Below are 22,224 nucleotides of genomic sequence, written 5' to 3' on the forward strand. Positions count from 1 at the left end.
TAAGCCTTCAATACCCACCTGCCCAATATGCCTTGAATCATGGGTGCAGCACCCCACTCATCCAGCATAGCTACTGAGGCCTTGATACAGGATGAGCTGGACTTGGGCCCTCTGGCATATGCCTCCTGCCCTCCCCATTCTAAATCTGTTGCCATATGCTATGAAGAAGGTACATGTAAGTGCATGGTTTGTTTATGTTTTTCAACTATCACAAGGCAGTCGGTTTCCATCCCTCTTTTTCTATAATTATCTATGTATTAGTCTGTTTGGGCTACTGTAACAAAATACTATAGACAGGATGGCTGAAACAATAAAACCTTATTCTCTCACAGTTCTTTATTTTCTCACCTGACTCTGACTGCAGCAATCCATAACATTTTATCATTCCCATTTCTCATGGGGAACGCGAGGGTATCTATTCTAAAACCTGTGAAATTCTAAGTAAAACCTCCTATACAAATAAAAGAGTGCTCTACTCGTTCTTCAAAATCTATCATAAATAGAATCTATCACATTTGGCTTTGCATTGGAGAAACAGTAAATGTTTAAAAAAAGAAAAAGGTAACCCAGTCTATGTAGGTGGATATGAAGAGTCTCTAGATATAAATGTGCAGAACATAGCACATTCATATTGCAAAAATAAATAAGATTTTCTGCTCTTTCATATGTGTATATAAATCGATGTTTCTGCAAAGATATAGGAGAAACTTAAGAATGGTAATACTTGAGATGTGTTAGGAACCATGGTGGTCTGGGATAAGAGAACAATTTTGCTTTTTAGTGTTTTATTTTATTTAATTTTTTTATTTTAGAAGAGAGCATGCGTGCAAGTGGGGGAGAAGGTCAGAGGGAGAGAGAAAGAGAGAGAATCTTAAGCAGGCTCCATGCTCAGCACAGAGCATGACATAGGGCTCGATCCCATGACTCTGGATCATGACCTGAGCTGAAATCAAGAGTTGGATGCTCAACTGACTGAGCCCAGGCACCTCTTATTTTATTTTTTTTAAGGTAGGCTTCATGCCCAGCACGGAGACCAGTGCAGGGCTTGAACTCACAACACTGAGATCAAGACCTGAGCTGAGATCAAGAGTCAGATGCTTAACTGACTGAACCGCCCAGATGCCCTGAGAGCAATTTGTTTTTTGGCATATTCTATTTAACAAGTAATTGTTTTTACTAAATTCATCTATATTTTTCACTTTGAAAAAGCAGACAACAAATAAATCTATTTGATATTCATTGGAAAATTGCTGCTTTTAGTTTTGCTGCTTAAAGGAAAACCTTTATCTTATTCCTTGAATAGACAGCCATCCACACTGAGGAAATCTGCAAAACATATACTTTATATTGCTTCCAGTCTCTAGACTTGTTAGTTCTCTGATAGTGGCAGCTTGAGATGGGACCTTTGCATTTAGGGCCTCAAATGTTGTGAGAGTTCATGAAAAGTCTCATGTATGGGTTACGAAAAATGAGATGCCTAGTTGGGATTTATAACATCAGGATTAGAAATGCATATCTGACAGTTTTCAGCCTTTGTGTGCATAAAGTCACCAGGAGCAGTGGGTAGAACATATCAAGAGTTTTTTGTTTATTAAAAACCAAAACATTTTGCTATTAAGCACATAGGAAATCCTGGATCTATTTCCAACTCCATGCTGCTGTCTTGAATATCAATGCAGTATGATAGAGGATGTAACTGTCTAGTGGACCCTGAGCTGCCTGGAGGCCTTGAAATGAAGAACCAGAAAAGAGTCAACTGACGAAAGAGCCAGGGAAAAAAACTTGGGAATCACGCACTTCTGAGAGGACTGAGAGGAGGAAAAGTAACCTGTTAAACAGACTGATAAGCTGCAGTCTGAGACCACAGTGCAGGTTACAAGATCAATGCTCAGATGATCCCTCTCTCTCTGTCCCTCCCCTCCCCCCCAAAAATAAAAATATACATTTAAAAATAAATAAGTAGGGGCGCCTTGGTGGCTCAATCGGTTAAGTGTCCCACTTTGGCTCAGATCATGATCTCATGGTTCATGAGTTCAAGCCCCGCATGGGGCTTTGACAGCTTGGAGCCTCAGCCTGCTTCAGATTCTATTATTGCCTCTCCCCTGCTCATGCTCTGTCTCCCTCTCTCTCAAAAAATGAATAAACAGGGGCGCCTGGGTGGCTCAGTGGGTTAAGCGTCTGACTTCAGCTCAGGTCACAATCTCACCTCAGAGCCTGGAGGCTGCTTCAGATTCTGTGTCTCCCTCTCTCTCTGCCCCTTCCCCGTTCATGCTCTGTCTCTCTGTGTCTCAAAAATAAATAAAACGTTAAAAAAAAAATTAAAAAAAAAAAGAAAGACACAAAGGGAGGGAAAAAAAAGAATAAACATTAAAACAAATTTTTAAATAAAAATAAAAATAATAAAATAATAAAAATAAATAAAAATGTATACTGTAAGCCACAGGAGAACCACTAAAATGTTTTTTTCAAGGTATAGAATAATAATAAGTTAATAGAGGAGATAAAATGGAATCATAAAAAAATGCTCAGCTTGAGTACCTGGCTGGCAAGAGCATGTAACTCTTAATATTGAGGTTGTGAGTTCAAGCTCCACGTTGTGTGTAGAGATTACTTAAAAAAATAAAACTTAAAAAAATTGTTTTTAATTCCCATTTAAGCCCACAGAAAGTATGATACACAAGTGTCAATGAAATATTTACCAGGCTAAACCCTAACATGGGCAATATAACAATCCTTAACAACTTTAAAGAGTAGAAATCACACAAATTACATTCTTTCTTGGACCATACAAAATAAACATAGAAGTCAATAACAGAAAGGTAACTGGAGAATTCCCACATTTCAAAATTTAAATAATATACTTGTAAATAATCCATGGGTCAAAGAGTAAGTCTCATGGAAATTTAAAAAATACTTTGAAGTAAATGAAAATGAAATTACAACGTATTAATGTTTGTGGTATGTGGCTGAAGCAATATTTTAGGGAAATTTACAATATTAAGTGTACATATTAGAAAAAAATGGTCTAAAACCAGTAACCCAAGCTTTGCCCTAAGAAGGTAGAGATAAAAGAGCAAACTAAACCAAAAGCAAGCAGAATAATAACAATTATTATTTAAAACAATTTTTTTTAACATTTATTCATTTTTGAGAGAGAGACAGAGCATGAGCAGGGGAGGGGCAAAGAGAGAGGGAGACACAGAATCAGAAGCAGGCTCCAGGCTCCCAGATGTCTGCACAGAGCCCGATGCGGGGCTCGAACTCACGAACCCCAAGATCATGACCTGAGCCGAAGTCGGATGCTCATCCGACTGAGCCACCCAGGCACCCCTATTATTTTTAATAATAGATCAATAAAGCTGAAAGGAGTCAATGAAAGTGAAAATTAGGAATAATGGAGAAAATCAACAAACCCAAAGCTGATTTTTTGAAAAGATAAAATCGAAAGGCACTGAGCGCTACCTGGCACAAACAGACCAATTTAGTTCGGGATTTCAACTGCATGGTCTTTCCACTAGTCCACTGACTTTCTTTGGGTGATGGAGAAGGTTTAAAAAAGGGAACAATTGGGAATAAGCCTGATGATGTAGGGGACACGAGGAAAAGAATATTATAGAGATGATTTGGGGGGCACAACCTGGGTGGAGGAATGTTAAGTAACCCAAAACTGACAGGTGCAGGGCAGGGCAGGGATCCTGGAAGCACACTACTAATTTTTCAATCAGAAAAGTATTTTTTCACAGAAGTGATGCTATGTCTTTGAACTGTGGCTGGTTTTCTTGGCTAAGGAAGCCACCGAGCTTGGCTATAGAGACAAGGGGGAATGGCTCAGCTGTGACTGGCTTTAGGCTGAAGGATTCCCCTGATGGCCCGCTGCAATTGTTAACGGGAAAAGGCTTCACTGTATCTCAGAAGCTACCACTTGTGGGATGTACCACTGAAAAGAAAAGCACTGAACTGCAAAGCAGTTTTGTTTTTTCGTCTTTTCTGCTTGGAATGAGATAGCAATGTTTTACTCACAAAGAAGAACCTCTATGACAAACCTAATATATGACCACTTCTTACCACCTCCATCACTACCTTCCTGGTTCAAGCACCGTTATCTCTCTTCTGCATTCCAGTATCCTCCTAATCTGTTGTCTTGATTTTAACCTTGCTCCCTCAGTCTATCCTCAACACAGCAGCCAGAGTGATCCTTTTATTTATTTCTTTATTTTTTTTTTTTATTTTTTTAAACAGATTTATTTTTTTATTTTTTTTTCAACGTTTATTTATTTTTGGGACAGAGAGAGACAGAGCATGAACGGGGGAGGGGCAGAGAGAGAGGGAGACTCAGAATCGGAAACAGGCTCCAGGCTCTGAGCCATCAGCCCAGAGCCCGACGCGGGGCTCGAACTCACGGACCGTGAGATCGTGACCTGGTTGAAGTCGGACGCTTAACCGACTGCGCCACCCAGGCGCCCCTATTTCTTTATTTTTTTTAATTAATTTATTTATTTTGACAAAGAGAGAGAGTGATTATGGGAGAGGCAGAGAGAGAGAGGGAGAGAGGGAATCCCAAGCAGACTTCACACCAAGAATGCTGAACCTGGTGCTGGGCTCGAACCCACAAACTGGAGACCATGACCTGAGCTGAAACCAAGAGTCGGACCCTTAACAGACTGAGCCACCCAGACGCCCCAGAGTGATCCTTCTGAAATATGAAAGTGCTACTTTTCTGGTCAATGACTTCCCTTCTCGTTCAGTGGCCCTTAGAATCATATCCCAGACAGCATACTATTTGTGCCCCTGCTGCTTCGGGATCTTACTTCCTGTTACTCTCCCAACTATTTACTGAACTCCTTGCTATTCCTACAGACTAGATCCCATCTTTCCTTATGACTTTGCACCTGTTATTCCTTCTGCCTGAAACATTCTGTAGCAGATTTCTGCACAAATTCTTCAATGCTTGCCTCACAGGCCAGTTTCTCAATAGGGCCTTCTCAACAACCCTGTTTAAAATTGCTATCCCCACCCCAACACAGTCTATCACAGTACCCTGTTTTGTTTTCCTGTACAGCAATTACTACTTATTTTTTCAATTAAGAAATTCCTTGCTAATCAGCTTGGTTGTAGTTGACAATTAGAAAAAGATGTTCCTTGGGGTGCCTGGGTGGCTCAGTTGGTTGAAGGGAACTGGCTCAGGTCATGATTGCACGGTTGGGGGTGAGATCAAACTCCCGAGTCGAGTGTGGAGCCTCATTGCACTCACTCTCTCTCAAAAATAAAATAAATAAAATAAAATACACCCATTTCAAAAAAGAAAGAAAAATACTTCCTTTCTGGTAAAGGAAAATGTCATATAGATCTTATTAACTGTAGAAATTACAGAATGGACAAATTGTGTTACAATCATACAATAAATACCATGCAGCAATGAAGAAAAAGCGACAGGGGAGCCTGGATGGCTCAATTGGTTGAGTCACCCACTCGATTTCAGCTCAGGTCATGATCCCAGGGTTGTGTGATTGAGCCCTCTTTGGGCTCCGTGGTGAGGGTGAAACCTGCTTGAGATTCTTTCTCTGTCTCCCTTTGCCCCTCTCCCCTGCTTGCAAGCTCTCTCTCTCTCTCTAAAAAAAAAAAAAAAAAAAAGACAAAGTTGCATGTATCAGTATGTATTTTTAAGATATCTCTACACCAAAGGTGATACTCGAACTTACAACCCCAAGATAAAGAGTGGCACTCTCTACTGACTAAGCCAGCCTAGCGTCCTAGTATGGATGAATCTTAACAATGTTCAGAGAAAATAGCAAGTCATATAGAAATCTCTACTGTATGTTCTATTTCTAAAGCTCAAATCAGACAAAATTAATTTATTACAGATATGTAAGATAAAAACCACAAAGAAAAGCAAACAAGTGCTTCGATACAAAATTCAGGGTAGTGATTAGCCTTGGTTCCCGGGAGGAGATAGAATGCAATTGAGGAGGGGCTTTTAAGTTACAGCTATATTTTTTCAATTGAATGGTAGACACTTGAGTATATTACTCTTTTCCTTTAAACATATAAAGGAATACATCTACATTATTTACACAGGTTTATTATCTACCACACATGTTATGAAAGGAGCTAAGCCAATTTGGTTTTGCACAATTATTACTCTTCTCAACAGATAACGGTATAACTGTCAATAGTGCTGGGTGTGTAAAGGCTAACTACTCACTACCAGGTAATAATAAAAGCAAGTATGAATCAAAATTTTGTCCCACATGTAGACACTTTTTGAAATAGTTATTTACTTAGCAGGTACACACTGGGCGTTCATATGGCCTTGCTGGTAACTCAGCATTCCCAGCATTCCATCTGCTTAAGTGTTCTGATCTTGCACCAAAGGTTCACTTGAAGCAAACACAATTCCATAAAGGCAAGAATTCATCTAACATTATACTTATTGTGAGGACAAGGCTCGTTTTTATCAGGTAGAGGCTACAGGGTTTCCTAGACCTTAGTGTCCTATAAATGCAACAGTGTGGAGTGAGTGACTCAAATATTTCAGTCAATTCATATATATACACATATATGTTCAAAACCACTAATTTCACCAATATCACTCCATCCTTTATGTCCATTATAATCCATTCGTTTAAGTACAGCCTCAGAACTTAAGGGACATTAAGATAATTGAAGCTGGGGTGCCTGGGTGACTCGGTTGAGTGTCCAACTTTGGCTCAGGTCATGATCTTGTGTTCATGGGTTCGAGCCACGCATGGGGCTCTGTGCCGACAGTTCAGAGCCTGGAGCCTGCTTTGGATTCTGTGTCTCCCTCCTCTCTCTGCTCCTCCCCTACTTGAGCTCTATCTCTCTCTGTCTCTCAAAAAATAAAATTAAAAAATAGTTAAAAAAAAAAGATAACTGAAGCAATGTTGTAGCATTTGGAGTCTGAGTTTCCCATTAGATTGCCAGCCGACCATCCCTAGATGTGAATTCCTGATTAGGGAAACTGGCGAATTCTGTATACAGTATTGATTAAAAATCATGCTTATACAGAAACACTGTTCCTGCCGGTGTATTTTAAAACACATTTCATACATCATAACAATATATTTCACAACAAAAAATGCTAAAAGTATGTAATGGTAGATTATTTCAAAATTAGAAACTGAGAAACTTTTGGTTAAATATCAGGATACACTATAGATACTTTCAGACTTGAAAGTCTCAAAAAACGTATTTCCGAAGCACCACTATTAGGAAGCTATTGAAGGACCTCTCCAATGAAACAAGAAACCAAGCTCCTCATGGAAAATCATATGGAAACAGAAAAAGCAACTCAAAAAATCCCGAGGGCATCCCCAAGATGCTATATGAGCAGCTGGCTTCGTGAACCTGCCTGCATTGGAGCAGGTTACAGGGCTCCTTGAGAGTAGTTGGCAAGATCAAAGTGATAGAAAGCTAAATATGTTTACATTGGGAAATTTAGACAACTGCAGGGGCAGTTGGGGGATGAACTAAGGATAAGGACATGGGAAACAAAGGAAATGAGAAATATAAAACAACTATTAACTACAGAAAAACAAAGTTGTGGATAAACAAAATGCGATCATTGCATAATACATGGCTCAGAGGTGAATGGTATTGACATAGCCAAAATACCATAAACATCAGAAAAAAAGTCTATACGAAAATGAAGAATTCTATTAGGAGAAGACCACAGAGTGAAAACCACCGTAAATTCTCATCTTCCAAAGTAGGACGTTAAATGAAACTACCAAAAATGGAAAAATCTGTAAGAATTACTATCAGCTTGTTATTTAGGAAGTATAAGCACCCAAAGAACAAGAGTTGAGAGTGGTTGCCCCCTAAGAAGCTGGCAACAATGGTTGTAAAGCAATCTTGTAAACAATGAATAACTGAAACATTAAAACTAGATTAAGCACCCAACTTTTGATTTCAGCTCAGGTCATAATGTCACAGTTACTGAGACTGAGCCCTGCGTTGGGCTCTGTGCTGACAGCACGGAGCTTGCTTGGGACTCTCTCTCTCTCTCTCTCTCTCTCTCCCTCTCTTTCTGTCCCTTCTTTGTTTGCACACACTCTCTCTTTCTCTCAAAATAAACCCCCCCAAAAAAAAAACCCCACAAAAATTATACTTAAAAATGTCTGAGTTAAAACCCCCTCCCTAGAAGAAATCAAATGAGCTCTTCTTTTTATTTATTTATTTTGAGAGAGAGTGAGCAGGGGAGGGGCAGAGAGGGAGAGAGAGAATCCCAGCAAGTTCTGTGCTGTCAGCATGAAGCCTGACATGGGGCTCAAACGTACAAACCGTGAGATCACCACCTGAGCCAAAATCGAGTCAGATACTTAACCAACTGAGCCACCCAGGCGCCCCTACATGAGCTATCGTTAACGTACAAAATGCCTAGCTGCATTGAGTTTAATTCATATGAGCAAGGGCTGACTAAGCCTGTAGTCTTGGTATTATTGAGGCTGGCAGCTAGGAGCATTGTCTTTAATCAATCCTATAAGGTAGATTATTTTTCAGTTTTAAAGGTAAGGAAACTGGTTCCCAAACCTATCAAGTTCAAACAACCTCAAAACCCTTTTGCTATATCTTGTACATGTGCTTCCTCCAGAGACTTATCAACTCTTCAGTGATATTTCGGAAGGTCCCTTCCAGTCCATGAATCCCACTTGTCAGGTAACTTACAAAATGTAATGGCCTCCTGGAACATGAAGCTTTTAAATCAGTGCAGGCCCCTCGTTTTCCCAATGTCTTTACTCCTACCTGAACGATGTCACAGGGAACCCAAAAGTGCCCTGAGGCAGCTATGTTGACTACAGTGAGGGCTCCCATGGAAAAAAATGAAGCTACTTGCTGCAAACCTGCTTATTAATATTCATTATTCTTCTGAGTAATCTTGATGTCAAGTGTGCCCTATGGAAGTCATGTGAGTTAGAATGTTTAGTTTTACCTAAGGCACCCCACTGGTGGGTATTGTATGGCTTTTAAAGAAGAGTTAAATTGATGTAAAGGTGTACATGGATTGGGCAACTCAATATAGGTGTCAATTCTCTCCAACTTGATGTCTAGTGTCAATGCAATTTCAAATAAAATCCCCAAGTTACAATGTTGAATTTGGCAAGCTGACTCTAAAATTTATATGAGAGAGGCCACGAGTTGTCAAGGTAAGCCTGAACAGATGATGAGAATTGTCACCAGATATCAAGAATGAGAGAGCTGTAAGACGTATGGTATTGATCCAAGGACAGACCAATAGACCAGTAGATCATATTAGATGTCAGATACAGGTGGCATTGCAAATCGGCTGGGTAAATGACAGACCTCTCAATAAATGGTGTGTGTCCATTGGTCATTCATACATTATGAATGAATGTATTGATCATTCATACAGTATGTACAACTAAATATATAGGCAAGCCCCATCCTATTCCCAAACACAGAATCAACTTCTAAGTAGATGATTAAAAGCACACATAGAATATTTTAATGTTTCTGGAGTAGAAACATTTTTAAAATTTTTTTATGTATATTCAAGTTAGTTAAGATACAGTGTAGTGTTGGCTTCAGGAGTAGAACCCAGTGATTCCTCTCTTACATAGGATACCCAGTGCTCATCCCAACAAGGACCCTCCTTAATGCCCATCACTCATTTAGTCCATCCCCCCACCCTTCCAGCAAGTTTGTACTTAAGAGCCTCTTCTGGTTTGCCTCCTGGAATAGAGGATTTCTTAAAGAATCCAAACCTCAAAAGGAAAGAATGATAAAATCAAATATATCAAACTTACCTTCTGTTCAAGACACCACAGTAAGAGTGAGATAAACTTTGAAGAACATACAGTGAACATAAATGCTACAGGACTAAAACCCAGAAAATATAAAGAACTCTTATAAATCAATGAGACAGACTAATAGAAAAATGGGAGTGGAGGGGTAACCAGGTATTTTATAGGATAAACAGAAGTGATTATTAAGCTATAAAAATATGGTCTATTATTAGAGATCATGGGAATTAAAACTGGAGATATTTAACATTTATAATTAGTGAAAATAAATAAATAAATGTAGTACTGTTGAAGCAGAGCAATGAAAACATTTATACACTGTAGTGTGAGTATAAATCGGCACAGCACTTTGGAAATTATGCATCTGGTTTCTCTGGGGAGGGACTTGCTAAACCTTCATCTTTATTGGATAATGTCAAATTATTTTCCATAGCAGCTGTTTGTGAAAGTTTCAAACTGAATGTCCGTCAGAAGTAGAATGAAGTTCAACTTTAAGCAAAAAATTTGAATCTCATGAACATAATGTTGAATGAAAAAAATTCAACATGATCAGGGGGCCTGGGTGGCTCAGTCAGTTAAGCGTCCAATTTCAGCTCCGGTCATGATCTCACGGTTTATGTGTTCGAGCCCCGCGTCAGGCTCTGTGCTGACAGCTCAGAGCCTGGGGCCTGCTTTGGATTCTGTGTCTCCCCCTCTCTCTGCCCCTCCCATGCTCATGCTCTGTCTGTCTGTCAGTAATAAACGTTAAAAAAAAAAAAAAATTTTTTTTAAATAAATTCAACATGATGCATCATCAACTTTATGAAAAATTCAAAAACATCTGGAACTAAAGACTAAAGAATACACCTATCATGATGAGCACTGAGTAATGTATGGAATTACTGAATCACCTGAAAGCTAACACTGTATGTTAACTGTTATAATTAACTATGTTAATTGAAAAAACATGTGGAACTAAACATTTTGTTTAGAGATACATACACAGGAAAAAGTCCAGAAAACAATGGAATATCAAACTAAGAATAGTGGAGGGAACTAGATAGGACCAGGAAGTGAAGAGGCTGGGGTTGAGAAGGGACACAAGGGGAACCTCATAGGCGATGCTAATGTTCTATTAAATTGGGTCATGGACACATGAGTGTTTTAGTTTCCATTATGGTGTATCGTCTATTTTGTTAAAAGTATCTACATAAACTATTTCAAAAGATATGACCTAAGGGGCGCCTGGGTGGCGCAGTTGGTTGAGCGTCTGACTTCAGCCAGGTCACGATCTCGCGGTCCGTGAGTTCGAGCCCCGCGTCGGGCTTTGGGCTGATGGCTCAGAGCCTGGAGCCTGTCTCCGATTCTGTGTCTCCCTCTCTCTCTGCCCCTCCCCCATTCATGCTCTGTCTCTCTCTGTCCCAAAAATAAATAAACGTTGGAAAAAAAAAATTAAAAAAAAAAAAGATATGACCTAAGTAAACATCTATCAGTGGGTAAATGATTAAATACTGAATTGACAGTATTTTTACTATTTAATACTGAATTGAAATTATTTTATGTAAATACTAGGAAGTATCAAAGTTAGGTTAAAAAAAAAGTATAAAAATCAAGTGAGGAAATATGAGCAGTAAAATGATGGGTAATACCAATCATGAAATGTTAAGAATTACCATTCTGCTTGAGGTCTTACTCAGTGCAATCAGGCAAGAAAAAGGAAAAGGACCTAGACTGTCAAGGAAGAAATAAAAATGTTTCTTTGAAGATGACAAAATCATCTTTGTAGAAAACCCAATGGACTCTATTTAGGGATAAATCTGACAAAAAGATGTTAAAAGTCATATACGGTATGGGCGCCTGGGTGGCTCAGTCGGTTAAGCGTCTGACTTCAGCTCTGGTCAGGATCTCACGGTTTGAGCCCCGCATCGGGCTCTGTGCTGACAACTCAGAGCCTGGAGCCTGCTTTGGGATTCTGTGTCTCCCTCTTTCTATCCCTCCCCGACTAGTGCTCTGTCTCTCTCCATCTCTCAAAAATTAATAAATATAAAAAAAAAATTTTTTTTAAGTCATATATGCTTAAAATTACAAACGTTGCAGAGATAAGTAAAAGAGCCAAATAAATTAGTTCATGGATTAGAAGCCTCAATATTGTGAAGATGTGGATTTTATCCAACTTGATCTAGATTCAACACAAATCCAAAGGCTCAGCAGTATTTTTTTGCTGTTGTTGATACAAGCTCCAAATTTTACATATATTATCTACTTAAAGGTGTAATCTCCAGACTAGAAAAAGCCTAAGAAAGAAAACATAGAACTAAATAAAAGGGATTCTGAGAAAAGAGGTCAGTTTCCAAAATGAAGTAAAAATGGTAGTTGAACAGAACTACAGGGTACATTGTCCAAATGGAAACAGAGGGAAATGATTTATTGTATGTATATGTAATTTAATAAGTATATGAGGTATATGAGGTATGTATATGGTGGGGGCATCACCTCATTTTCCATAGTACTAAGTCAAGACTAACACACACACACACACACACACACACACCAAAACATGTTACAAAGAAATACTGAGGTAAACAGATGAAAAGTTCAAAGTGGCTATCTTTATAGAGCACATGGTCCTGGCATGGTAATGGATGCTTTTCATAAAGGCTTATGTATTTTTTTTTTATTTTTTTTTTCAACGTTTATTTATTTTTGGGACAGAGAGAGACAGAGCATGAACGGGGGAAGGGCAGAGAGAGAGGGAGACAGAGAATCGGAAACAGGCTCCAGGCTCTGAGCCATCAGCCCAGAGCCTGACGCGGGGCTCGAACTCACGCACCGCGAGATCGTGACCTGGCTGAAGTCGGACGCTTAACCGACTGCGCCACCCAGGCGCCCCAAGGCTTATGTATTTTTTTATGGCAAAACATGTAGGCAACACAAAAAAATTTATTGGACTTTTAATGACAATTACTAGACTTCTAAAGTAACATATTTTATAGGTATTTTATTAGAATTTCCAAACCATTCTCCAATTTGATCCCACAATTTATCTGTAAAGTAGGCATAAGCAGACTTTTCCCTATTTGTTTGTTTATTTATCGAGACAGAGAGAGAGAGAGAATCCCAAGCAGGCTCCATGCTGTCGGCTCAGAGCCCAATGTGGGGCTCGATTCCACAAACTGCGAAATCATGACCTGAGCCAAAATCAAGAGTCAGATGCCCAATTGAATGAGCCACCCAGGTGTCCCATAACCATATTTAAAAAAAGTAAGTTCTACCCCTAACATGGGGCTCAGACTTGATCCTGGGATCAAGAGTTGCCATGTTCTACACACTGAGCCAGCCAGGTGCCCCTATAACTATATTTTCTAGAAGCTGCTGAAACAGAGATAAAAACCATTCTGGTTGTTTAAAGGAAAAACTAAAACTGCAATAAAACAAAGCAAACAAAAAACCAATAACAAAAAACAACAGAATTGTTGAGACTAGATTAATTGGCTTAGTTCTGTGCACTGCCTCAATAGAAAAAAAAAACAATTAAGAATTTTACAATAGTTCATCATTCAGAATCTGTTACTGTACAGATTTTAAGAGGTTTTGAGTCAGTTCCAGTGTAGAAATAAGGCCAGAGTGTTTCTGTACAATAATAGTTAAAAATATAGAGAAGAGATCTATCACTCAAGTTGTAAAAAGAAATCTCACACAATTCACAGTCTAAAAAAATGCCAATCTTGCTGGGTATTACTTTTGGCAGCAGATTAATTTTTTTAGGACCCAACGCAATATAATTACTCTGACTACATCGCCCAATACCCCATAACCCATCCTGCACTAAAATTGGTTGATTCTGATTCTTTCTCCTTCTGGGAAGAGAGTCTCTGCAGACACCAACAATCCATTCAGGCTTGTCTTTCACATCCACCTCCCAATACTGCCTGCCAGAATTGTAGCCCCCAGAACCCAGAACAGCCGGGCAGAGATAAAACCTCCTTGGGTTATGAGGTAAGCTATGCATCTTATTTCCATATCGCACAGTTTTTCTATCTTCCGAGATAATAAGCTTACGATGTGCTGTTTCAGGATCTAGAATTAGATCTACTTGAAATCCCTTGATAATTTTATTTAGGCCAGAATATTGTGGAGGAAGATGGTAACCATATTCCTTTAATTGGAATGAAAAAGGTTCAGGGGACTTTAAGGTTTTATATCTATGGTAGATACTTTTAACATCTGTTAGAAATTCCAGCCCTGACTTCATGTATTTGCCCTCAATCTCCTTTAGTAGATATTTTAATGTGGAAAGATGATTTGAAAATGTTGTCAGGTTTTCATTTAGTTTTGTTAAAATGTCCACTTCGTCATCTTGTAATTGCCGAAGAACGGTCTCTTGCTCATTTTTGAGAAACAACAAAAGTTGCTCAAATTCAGACTTTATTTCTTCCCTCCTATATTCTACCTTCTTCTTCAGTTCCAATGATTTTCTGGTTTGCATCATTATCACCTTTTCCACTTGTTCAATTCTCTCCTTCCATGGTTCAATGCAATTCTCTAATCTTTTCCTATGATGAGGAGCAGCCTTCTCTATGGGCCAAATGTAGTGATTCCGGTGATCAGTGGAGAAACTACACTGTGGACATAAAACTTCTAGGTCCTTCTGGCAGAAAAAGGTCAAAACCTGATTATGCTTTTCACATATAAGCTTCTCTTCTTTCCTCTTCCTCTTGCTTCTTCTTACCTGTAGTAGCTTAGCAATTTCAATCAAATTGCCCAGCTGGGGATTGCTTGTGAACTTCCTTTCTGGAAAGCAATGACGGCAAAAGGGGCAGGGGAAAGTATCGTTTAGATCCTTCCAGGAGATACTGATGCAAGAGAGACAGAAGTTATGCCCACAGTTGATGGTCACTGGGTCTTTCAAGTAGTCCAGACAGATGGGACAGCTAGCCCCTGTTTGGAGGTCCTCTAGGGCTGTCACAAACTCCATTGAGCTGTGAACAAAGGTGGTGGGTAAGGTTATAAGTTCTTTAGTAAAGCACTCAGGACCCAGTGAGCAGTGGATATCTTCCCACAGACCTTGAAAACTAACCAGCTTTCAGTTTCACTGGATTGGCATGTTGATGATCTCCTGTATAAATGTGTTTATCCCCCTCCCTTTAGCTTTAGAGTCTATTGCCAAGAGTACCCGACAGGCTGCAGTCTATTGCATACTAGAATGTATTAGATGGGCTGCTGTTCTTCCCACTCAATGATGTAAAGCCAGGCTTAATGACTTTCCTGTTCAAGAAAGCAGCTTTAGGTCCAAGCCTAGGAATCTTTCCTATGGGTGAGAAAAGACATTAAGTTAAAAATATGAAACCACAATCACCAATGTATGAAAACATTCACCTAAGACTCATTAATAAATGCTAAAATTTTAACATCTGTTAGTAATTCCAGCTCTGACTGGAATTACTAGGTGGAGGTTTGGGGAAAAACAGGTATCTGTAGTTATAGATTCATTTATCTCCTACATTTCAAAAACAACAATAAAGCCTATAAAAAATATCCTTCCAAAAAATACTCCACCTCAATCCAATCATGAGAAAACAAGTACTCTAACTTAAATCGCGGAACATTCTACAAGACAATCGCTATGTGTTATTCAAAATGTAAATGCCATGCAAAACAAACACAAAAGAAGTTTCAGATTTAAGACTAAACAAATACGACAGCCAAATACAACATGCAATTCCTGACTGAATCTGGGATCGCAAAATTAAAGATAAAACAACTAGGGGCGCCTGGGTAGCTCAGTCCGTTAAGCATCCAACTCTTGACTTTGGCTTGGGTCATGATCTCAGGGTTCCTGGGTTAGAGACCCACGTTGTGCTCCATGCTGACAGTGTGTGGCTTGCTTGGAATTCTCTCTCCCCGTCTCTCAAAATAAATAAATAAACTCAAAAAAATAAATAAAAGATAAACAACCAAAAGAACCCTTTTGGGACAAATGGGAAACTTTCAATATGGACTACATATCATATTCTATCAGTATTGTGCTTATCATATTAATTTATCATAGGTGAGAAGCCAAATGTCCTTGTCCTTAGGCAATAAATATATATTGACACATGGTGGGGGAGGCCATCTTGATGGCTGCAACACACTTTCAGAAGGTTCAATAATTTTATTTTATTTTTTTTTTCAACGTTTATTTATTTTTGGGACAGAGAGAGACAGAGCATGAACGGGCGAGGGGCAGAGAGAGAGGGAGACACAGAATCGGAAACAGGCTCCAGGCTCTGAGCCATCAGCCCAGAGCCCGACGCGGGGCTCGAACTCACGAACCGTGAGATCGTGACCTGGTTGAAGTCGGACGCTTATGAAGGTTCAATAATTTTAAATGTGTAGCAAAAGGTTAAAAACTAGTGCATCCAGGCAAAAGGTTTACCTATGTACATTGCACATCCTTTCAAGTTTTCTATAGGTTTGAAATCATCAAAATAAAAAAGTTAGGGAGAAAATTTCCGGGCTGGTTTTTAAGGTACCCACCACACCCAGTTTTAAACTAATAAAACTCCTCCAAGTTTGTAAGCCATTTTACCATCAATGCAATATTCTCTCTTTCTCCCACTAACAAACACTTTCTCAACTTTTGCTCTTCCTCTCCCTCCCTCATGACCCAAAGACAGTGAGAACAGTAATTATGGGCAGGGTTTTGACATTTGAAATTAGCTTTGTCATGGTCACCTAGCAACTTCTTTTACTACACAGACTTACTCTTCCTATAAGCAAAATAGGAAAAATGCAGTAATTCTAGAGAGCCTCCATTTCTAATTATTCCCAATGTCAAGGATTGACACAGCGTCTTGGGCCTGCACAAGCAAAAGCCATCACAGCCACATGCTATGGGAGGGAATGTTTCATAATGTAAGGACTAACATTAAAAGGCCATTCGGTTTGAATCCTGTTCAGCTACTTAGTGTGTAACTTTAGGAAAACCCATGCAACTTTTTTGAAGAATCCCTTTCTTTGACCTGAAAGATGAGGATTACAACTTTTTTTACTTTTATTTTTTTAAAATATTTTTATTTATTTTTGAGAGAGAGAGCGCAAGTGGGAAAGGGGCAGAGAGAGAGAGAGGGAGAAACAGGATCCGAAGCAGGCTCCAGGCTCTGAGCTGTCAGCACAGAGCCTGACACAGGGTTTGAACTCTGGAACCTCGAGATCACGACCTGAGCTGAAGTTGGACGCTTACCCGACTGAGCCACCCAGGCGCCCCTCAACCTTTTTTTAAATAAGAATATCACATAAATGGCAGCCACCATGCCCATTGTTCTTGGCAAATAAGCTTTCTATTTCTTTTCTTTTTTTTTTTTTAAGATTTTATTTTTTTAAGTAATCTCCACACCCAGTGTGGAGGTCAAACCTACAACCTGGAGATTAAGAGTTGCATGCTCCACCAACTGAGCTAGCCAGGTGCCCCAGTTTTCTATTTTAGATTTGAATCTGGATCCAAACACTGACCACACATTACACTTGCTTATTAGTACTCTTAAAATCGCTCAATCTACAATACTGTCTTCTGTCTCTACCTTTAGTCCTGTGGACTATTCCAAGTTCTACATTTTGCCTACTGCTTCTTTTTTTTATTATTTTTTAAAAGTTTATTTACTTATGAGAGAGAGAGATAATGAGTAGGGGAGGGGCAGAGGGAGAGGGAGACACAGAATTTGAAGCAGGCTCCAAAGCTGAGTTGTTAGCACAGAGCCCAATGCGGGGCTCTAACTAACTGCGAGATCATAACCTGGGCCGAAGTTGGACGCTTAACCAACTGAGCCACCTAGGTGCCCCTACTTCTTCTTGATATAATTTAACTTATCTCTCATACCTTCACTTTTTAAACCGATTCAAGTTGTTCCTCTCAGTTAAACCTGTCAGTAACTCTCCAGAAGTCAGGACAAAGTACTCCACCCTTAGCTTACCATTCAGAACCCTTGATACATTATCTTGATCTTCACCTGGCTGTGGTCCTCTAAAGCAGTTGGCCTTTATTTTTTTAAAACACAGATGTTATGTCCTCCTTCCTGCACAACTTACTCACTGCTTAGATCACCTTTTTTCCTCCTTTCTTTCCTCGGGACTAAGTTCTGCTCCTCTGGGAGACTCAGGCCAAGATAAATGTTCTCTAGGATAATTTATTATGTGTCAGGCACTAAGCTAAGGATCTTTCATGTAGTCACTGGTGCAGTTAAGCTCTCCAAGCAACTCTATAAATCAGGAGCTATTATCCTGAATTAGAGCTGTAAAAGATGAGTCTATAGTAATTGAGTACACTCATACAACATTGCATTAATTGGCATGAGACTCAATGACTAAGCTGTACTGTCCCTTCTTCATACTCCCGTGGCATCCTACGCATCCCTCTACACCTTATATTTTTCATATTTGATATAGTCGCATTTTTTCCAAATTTGATAACGTATTCCAAATTCTTGAAAAAAAAATTTTTTTAACATTTATTTATTTTTGAGAGAAAGACAGAGTGTGAGCAGGGGGAGGGACAGAGAGGGAGACACAGAATCTGAAGCAGGCTCCAGGCTCTGAGCCGTCAGCACAGAGCCCGATGTGGGCTCAAACCCATGAACCATGAGATCATGACCTGAGCCGCAGTCAGACGCTTAACCGACTGAGCCACTCGGGCGCCCCTATTCCAAAATTTTTTAAGGGGAAAAGAGGAGTTTATTGATTCCAGCACTGTAACAGAAAAACATATAACACAAATTGAGAGGTAGCAACACCTGACAGAACTGGGTTTTCATCCAACACTGCCATTTAACTAGTTACCTGTCCTTGGTCAAGTTAATTTTTCTGAGCTTCAGTTTTCTTTTCATAAAGTGAGGATAATACTATCTCATATCACAATTATTAACCAAGAAAACAAAATTAAGGCACATATCACAGTGCCTGCCATTTAACCCATGTAGGTTTAAGGCTTCAGTGACGGAAATAACTGCAAGTGTGGTGAGAATAGCAAAAGAACTAGAGTCAGAAGTGGATCCTGAAGATGGGATGGAAATGCTGGAATCTCATAATCAAACTTGAACAGATGAAGAGTTCATTGCTGCTTATGGATGAGGACAAGAGTGGTTTCTTGAGATGGAATGTCCTCCTGGTAAAGATGTTGTGATGTTTAGGGGCACCTGGGTTGCTCAGTTGGTTAAGCGGCTCAGGTCATGACCTCAAAGTTCGTGAGTGGAACCTTGTGTTGGGCTCTGTGTGGACAGCTCAGAGCCTGGAGCCTGCTTCGGATTCTGTGTCTCCCTCTCTCTCTGCCCCTCCCCAGCTCGTGCTCTGTCTTTCTCTCTCTGTCAAAAATAAATAAGCATCCAAAAAAATTAACATAAAATAAAATTAAGAAATCTCCCAACCCTTTAAAAAATAAATAAACATTACCAAAAAAAATGTTTTTAAAAAGGGTGTTGTGACGTTTGTTGACATGATAACAAGGATTGAGAATATTACATAACAAGGATTGAGAATATTACATATTGAGAATATTACATGATAAAGGAACAGCAAGATTTGAGAGAATAGACTCCCAATTTTGAAAGAGGTTCTACTGTGGCTAAAATGCTATCAAACGGCATCATCTGCAATAGAGAAATTATTCACAAAAGGAAGAGTCAATTGAAGTGGCGATCTTCATCATCTCATTTTAAGAAACTGCCACAGCCACCCCAACCTTCGGCAACCACCACCCTGATCGGTCAGCAGCCATCAATAGAAGCAAGATCCTCCATCAGCAAAAAAGATAACAACTCAGTGAAAACTCAGATGATGCTTAGCATTTTTAGCATTAAATTATTTTTTAATTAAAGGATGTACATTGATTTTTTCTTTTTAGACAAAGGCTATTGCACACTTAATAGACCACAGTAGAGTGCAAACATAACTTTTTGTATGCACTAAGAAACAAAATTCATTTGACTTACTTTACTGCAGTGGTCTGGAACCAATCCCACAGTATCGCTGAGCTATGTATGTGTGTGTGTGTGTGTGTGTGTGTGTGTGTGTGTTTTGTGTATGCACTTACATATAAAAAGTACTGATATTTAACCTAAAAGTTGCTATGTCTTGTATGGTTGCTAAGTCCCCTGTGACTGGTAAAGGCATTAACTTCTACCAGGCTCACAGTAATAACGTGATGTAGGACATTTTCTTACATTAATTTTGAAGGTGCAGGAAAGGAGTTTCAGAATTTTCAAATACATCTTTAATTTTGTTAAAATACAGTGAATTTGTAATAAATTCCAACAACACAGAACTACATAAAATAAAACATACAGTCTCTTCCAAGCCACTATGCCTACCTGCTGACTCTAGGTGTTATTATAGCTACTAAGGCCTTAGTGACTTCCAATGGTCACTTAATACTTTCAAAATGGTACTTCTGAGTAAGCTAAGAAAGATGAGAGCATAGCTTTGGGGGTAAGACTGCACAGAATGATCACAGATTAGAAAACTGATGACCTAAAGAAAGTTTTAAGAATCTTGCCCAATGTAACAGTAAATTGCAAAGCATAATGGACAAACTAAAATCAAGAAAAAAAATAGAATACTTTTAAGAAAGTATGTACAAGAAAAGGACTCAGGGGACGCCTGGGTGGCTCAGTTGGTTAAGCATCCGACTTCGGCTCAGGTCATGATCTCATGGTTTGTGGGTTCGAGCCCCGCGTCAGGCTCTGTGCTGACACCTCAAAGCCTGAAGCCCGCTTCCGATTCGTGTCTCCTCTCTCTGACCTCCCACCCCCCGCTCACGCTCTGTTTCTCTCTCTCTCTCAAAAATAAATAAACATTAAAAAAAAAAAAACTCAGTACAGTGCAAGGAACATAATAGGTATTCACTCCCAAGTATCATTGTGCCCCACTTTTCCAAGTGCACACACAGATCAGTCTTCCCTACTTTTCAGAATAAAGCCGCTAACAGACTGTGAAGTTAACAGAAGCAGCTTTGTAGGCACTGCTACCACTCTAGTTCAACTACCCATTTCTATCTCCCCATTATAGTATGAACCCCTTTTCTTTTTTTTTTTTTTTTTTTTTAATTTTTTTTTTCAACGTTTATTTATTTTTGGGACAGAGAGAGACAGAGCATGAACGGGCGAGGGGCAGAGAGAGAGGGAGACACAGAATCGGAAACAGGCTCCAGGCTCTGAGCCATCAGCCCAGAGCCCGACGCGGGGCTCGAACTCACAGACCGCGAGATCGTGACCTGGCTGAAGTCGGACGCTTAACCGACTGCGCCACCCAGGCGCCCCTATGAACCCCTTTTCTACTCCAAAACATAACGGCGCCTCCTATCAATTCCTTTAATTCTGTAGCTAAATTGATCTTTTCAAACACAAATATAATCCTTTTATTTACCACTTAACATTCGATTAGTCCTTTATTACTTTAAGAAAGTAGCTCTGGGGTGCCTGGGTGGCTCAGTCGGTTAGGCGCCCGACCAACTTCTGCTCAAGTCACGACCTCACGGTCCGTAGGCTCCAGCCCCGCTTCGGGCTCTGTGCTGACAGCTCAGAGCCTGGAGCCTGCTTCGGATTCTGTGTCTCGCTCTCTCTCTGACCCTCCCCTGCTCACGCTCTGTCTCTCTCTGTCTCGAAAATAAATAAAACATTAAAAAAAAAAAAAAAGAAGAAGAAGAAAGTAGCTCTCAAACCTTAGAACGCATCATGAATACCGATACATCTTGGTAAAAAGACTACTGGGCCAAATTCCCAGTTGGTGATTCAGTGGGTGTGTTGTATTTCTAAGTTCCCAGATGATATTGCTGGTCTAGGGACCATAGTTTGTGAACCACTGTTTTAAGGAAAATTTAAAGCTTCAAAGACCCATCAAGATCCGGTCCTAGCCTCTTCACCTAGCTCCCCATCTAATCATACCTCATAGTTGTGATTTGATTTTACAGTTATTTTTGTAATTCCTTAAGCGAGGGTCCAACTCCTCTGCCAGACTGTAAGCTTCTTGGTGGGAATGTATCTCCAGCTTATTCAAGTCCTTGGGCATATAATGGGTGCTCAAAAAGTAATGAATAAATGGAACCTGTGGTAGATGCCTAGCTCTCAGTTTCAACTGCTGTCATACTGATTTTTTTTTTTAATATTTATTTATTGGGAAAGCACAAATCGGGGAGGGGCAGACAGAGGGAGAAAGAGGATCTGAGGCAGGCTCTGTGCTGACAGGCTTCCAGCAGTGAGCCAAATGTGGGGCTCAAATTCCCCAACCCCGAGATCATGACCGGAGCCAGTCAGATGCTCAACCTGGTTGAGCCACCTGGTGCCCTCACACTGAACGATTCTTGACATGCCTGAGCCTAAGCTGGCTCATCTGCAAAGTTGTAATGATAATTCTTAACTGTAAGATCTTTGTGACGGTTAATGGATGTTTCAATTGACCAGAAGATGTGGGCAATGGAAAGTAGTGGGTTCTCAAA

General features: G+C 39.7%; 1 protein-coding gene across 1 annotated transcript; it reads right to left on the reverse strand.

Annotated features, from left to right (window-relative positions):
• Positions 1-13,314: 13,314 nt before the first annotated feature.
• On the reverse strand, positions 13,315-15,058 carry TRIM61 (tripartite motif containing 61). The gene has a single exon (XM_040449743.1). It carries the CDS (start codon positions 14,734-14,736, stop codon positions 13,315-13,317), a length of 1,422 nt encoding a protein of 473 aa, XP_040305677.1. The 5' UTR covers positions 14,737-15,058.
• Positions 15,059-22,224: the final 7,166 nt, after the last annotated feature.

This window comes from Herpailurus yagouaroundi, unplaced genomic scaffold (assembly GCF_014898765.1).
Source record: "Herpailurus yagouaroundi ecotype Mexico unplaced genomic scaffold, PumYag 28, whole genome shotgun sequence".
NCBI lineage: Eukaryota > Metazoa > Chordata > Mammalia > Carnivora > Felidae > Herpailurus > Herpailurus yagouaroundi.

What these genes read in the sequence shown, in the direction of transcription:
- TRIM61 (XM_040449743.1), bottom strand. Translation starts at nt 14,736, where the DNA reads ATGGAGTTTGTGACAGCCCTAGAGGACCTCCAAACAGGGGCTAGCTGT.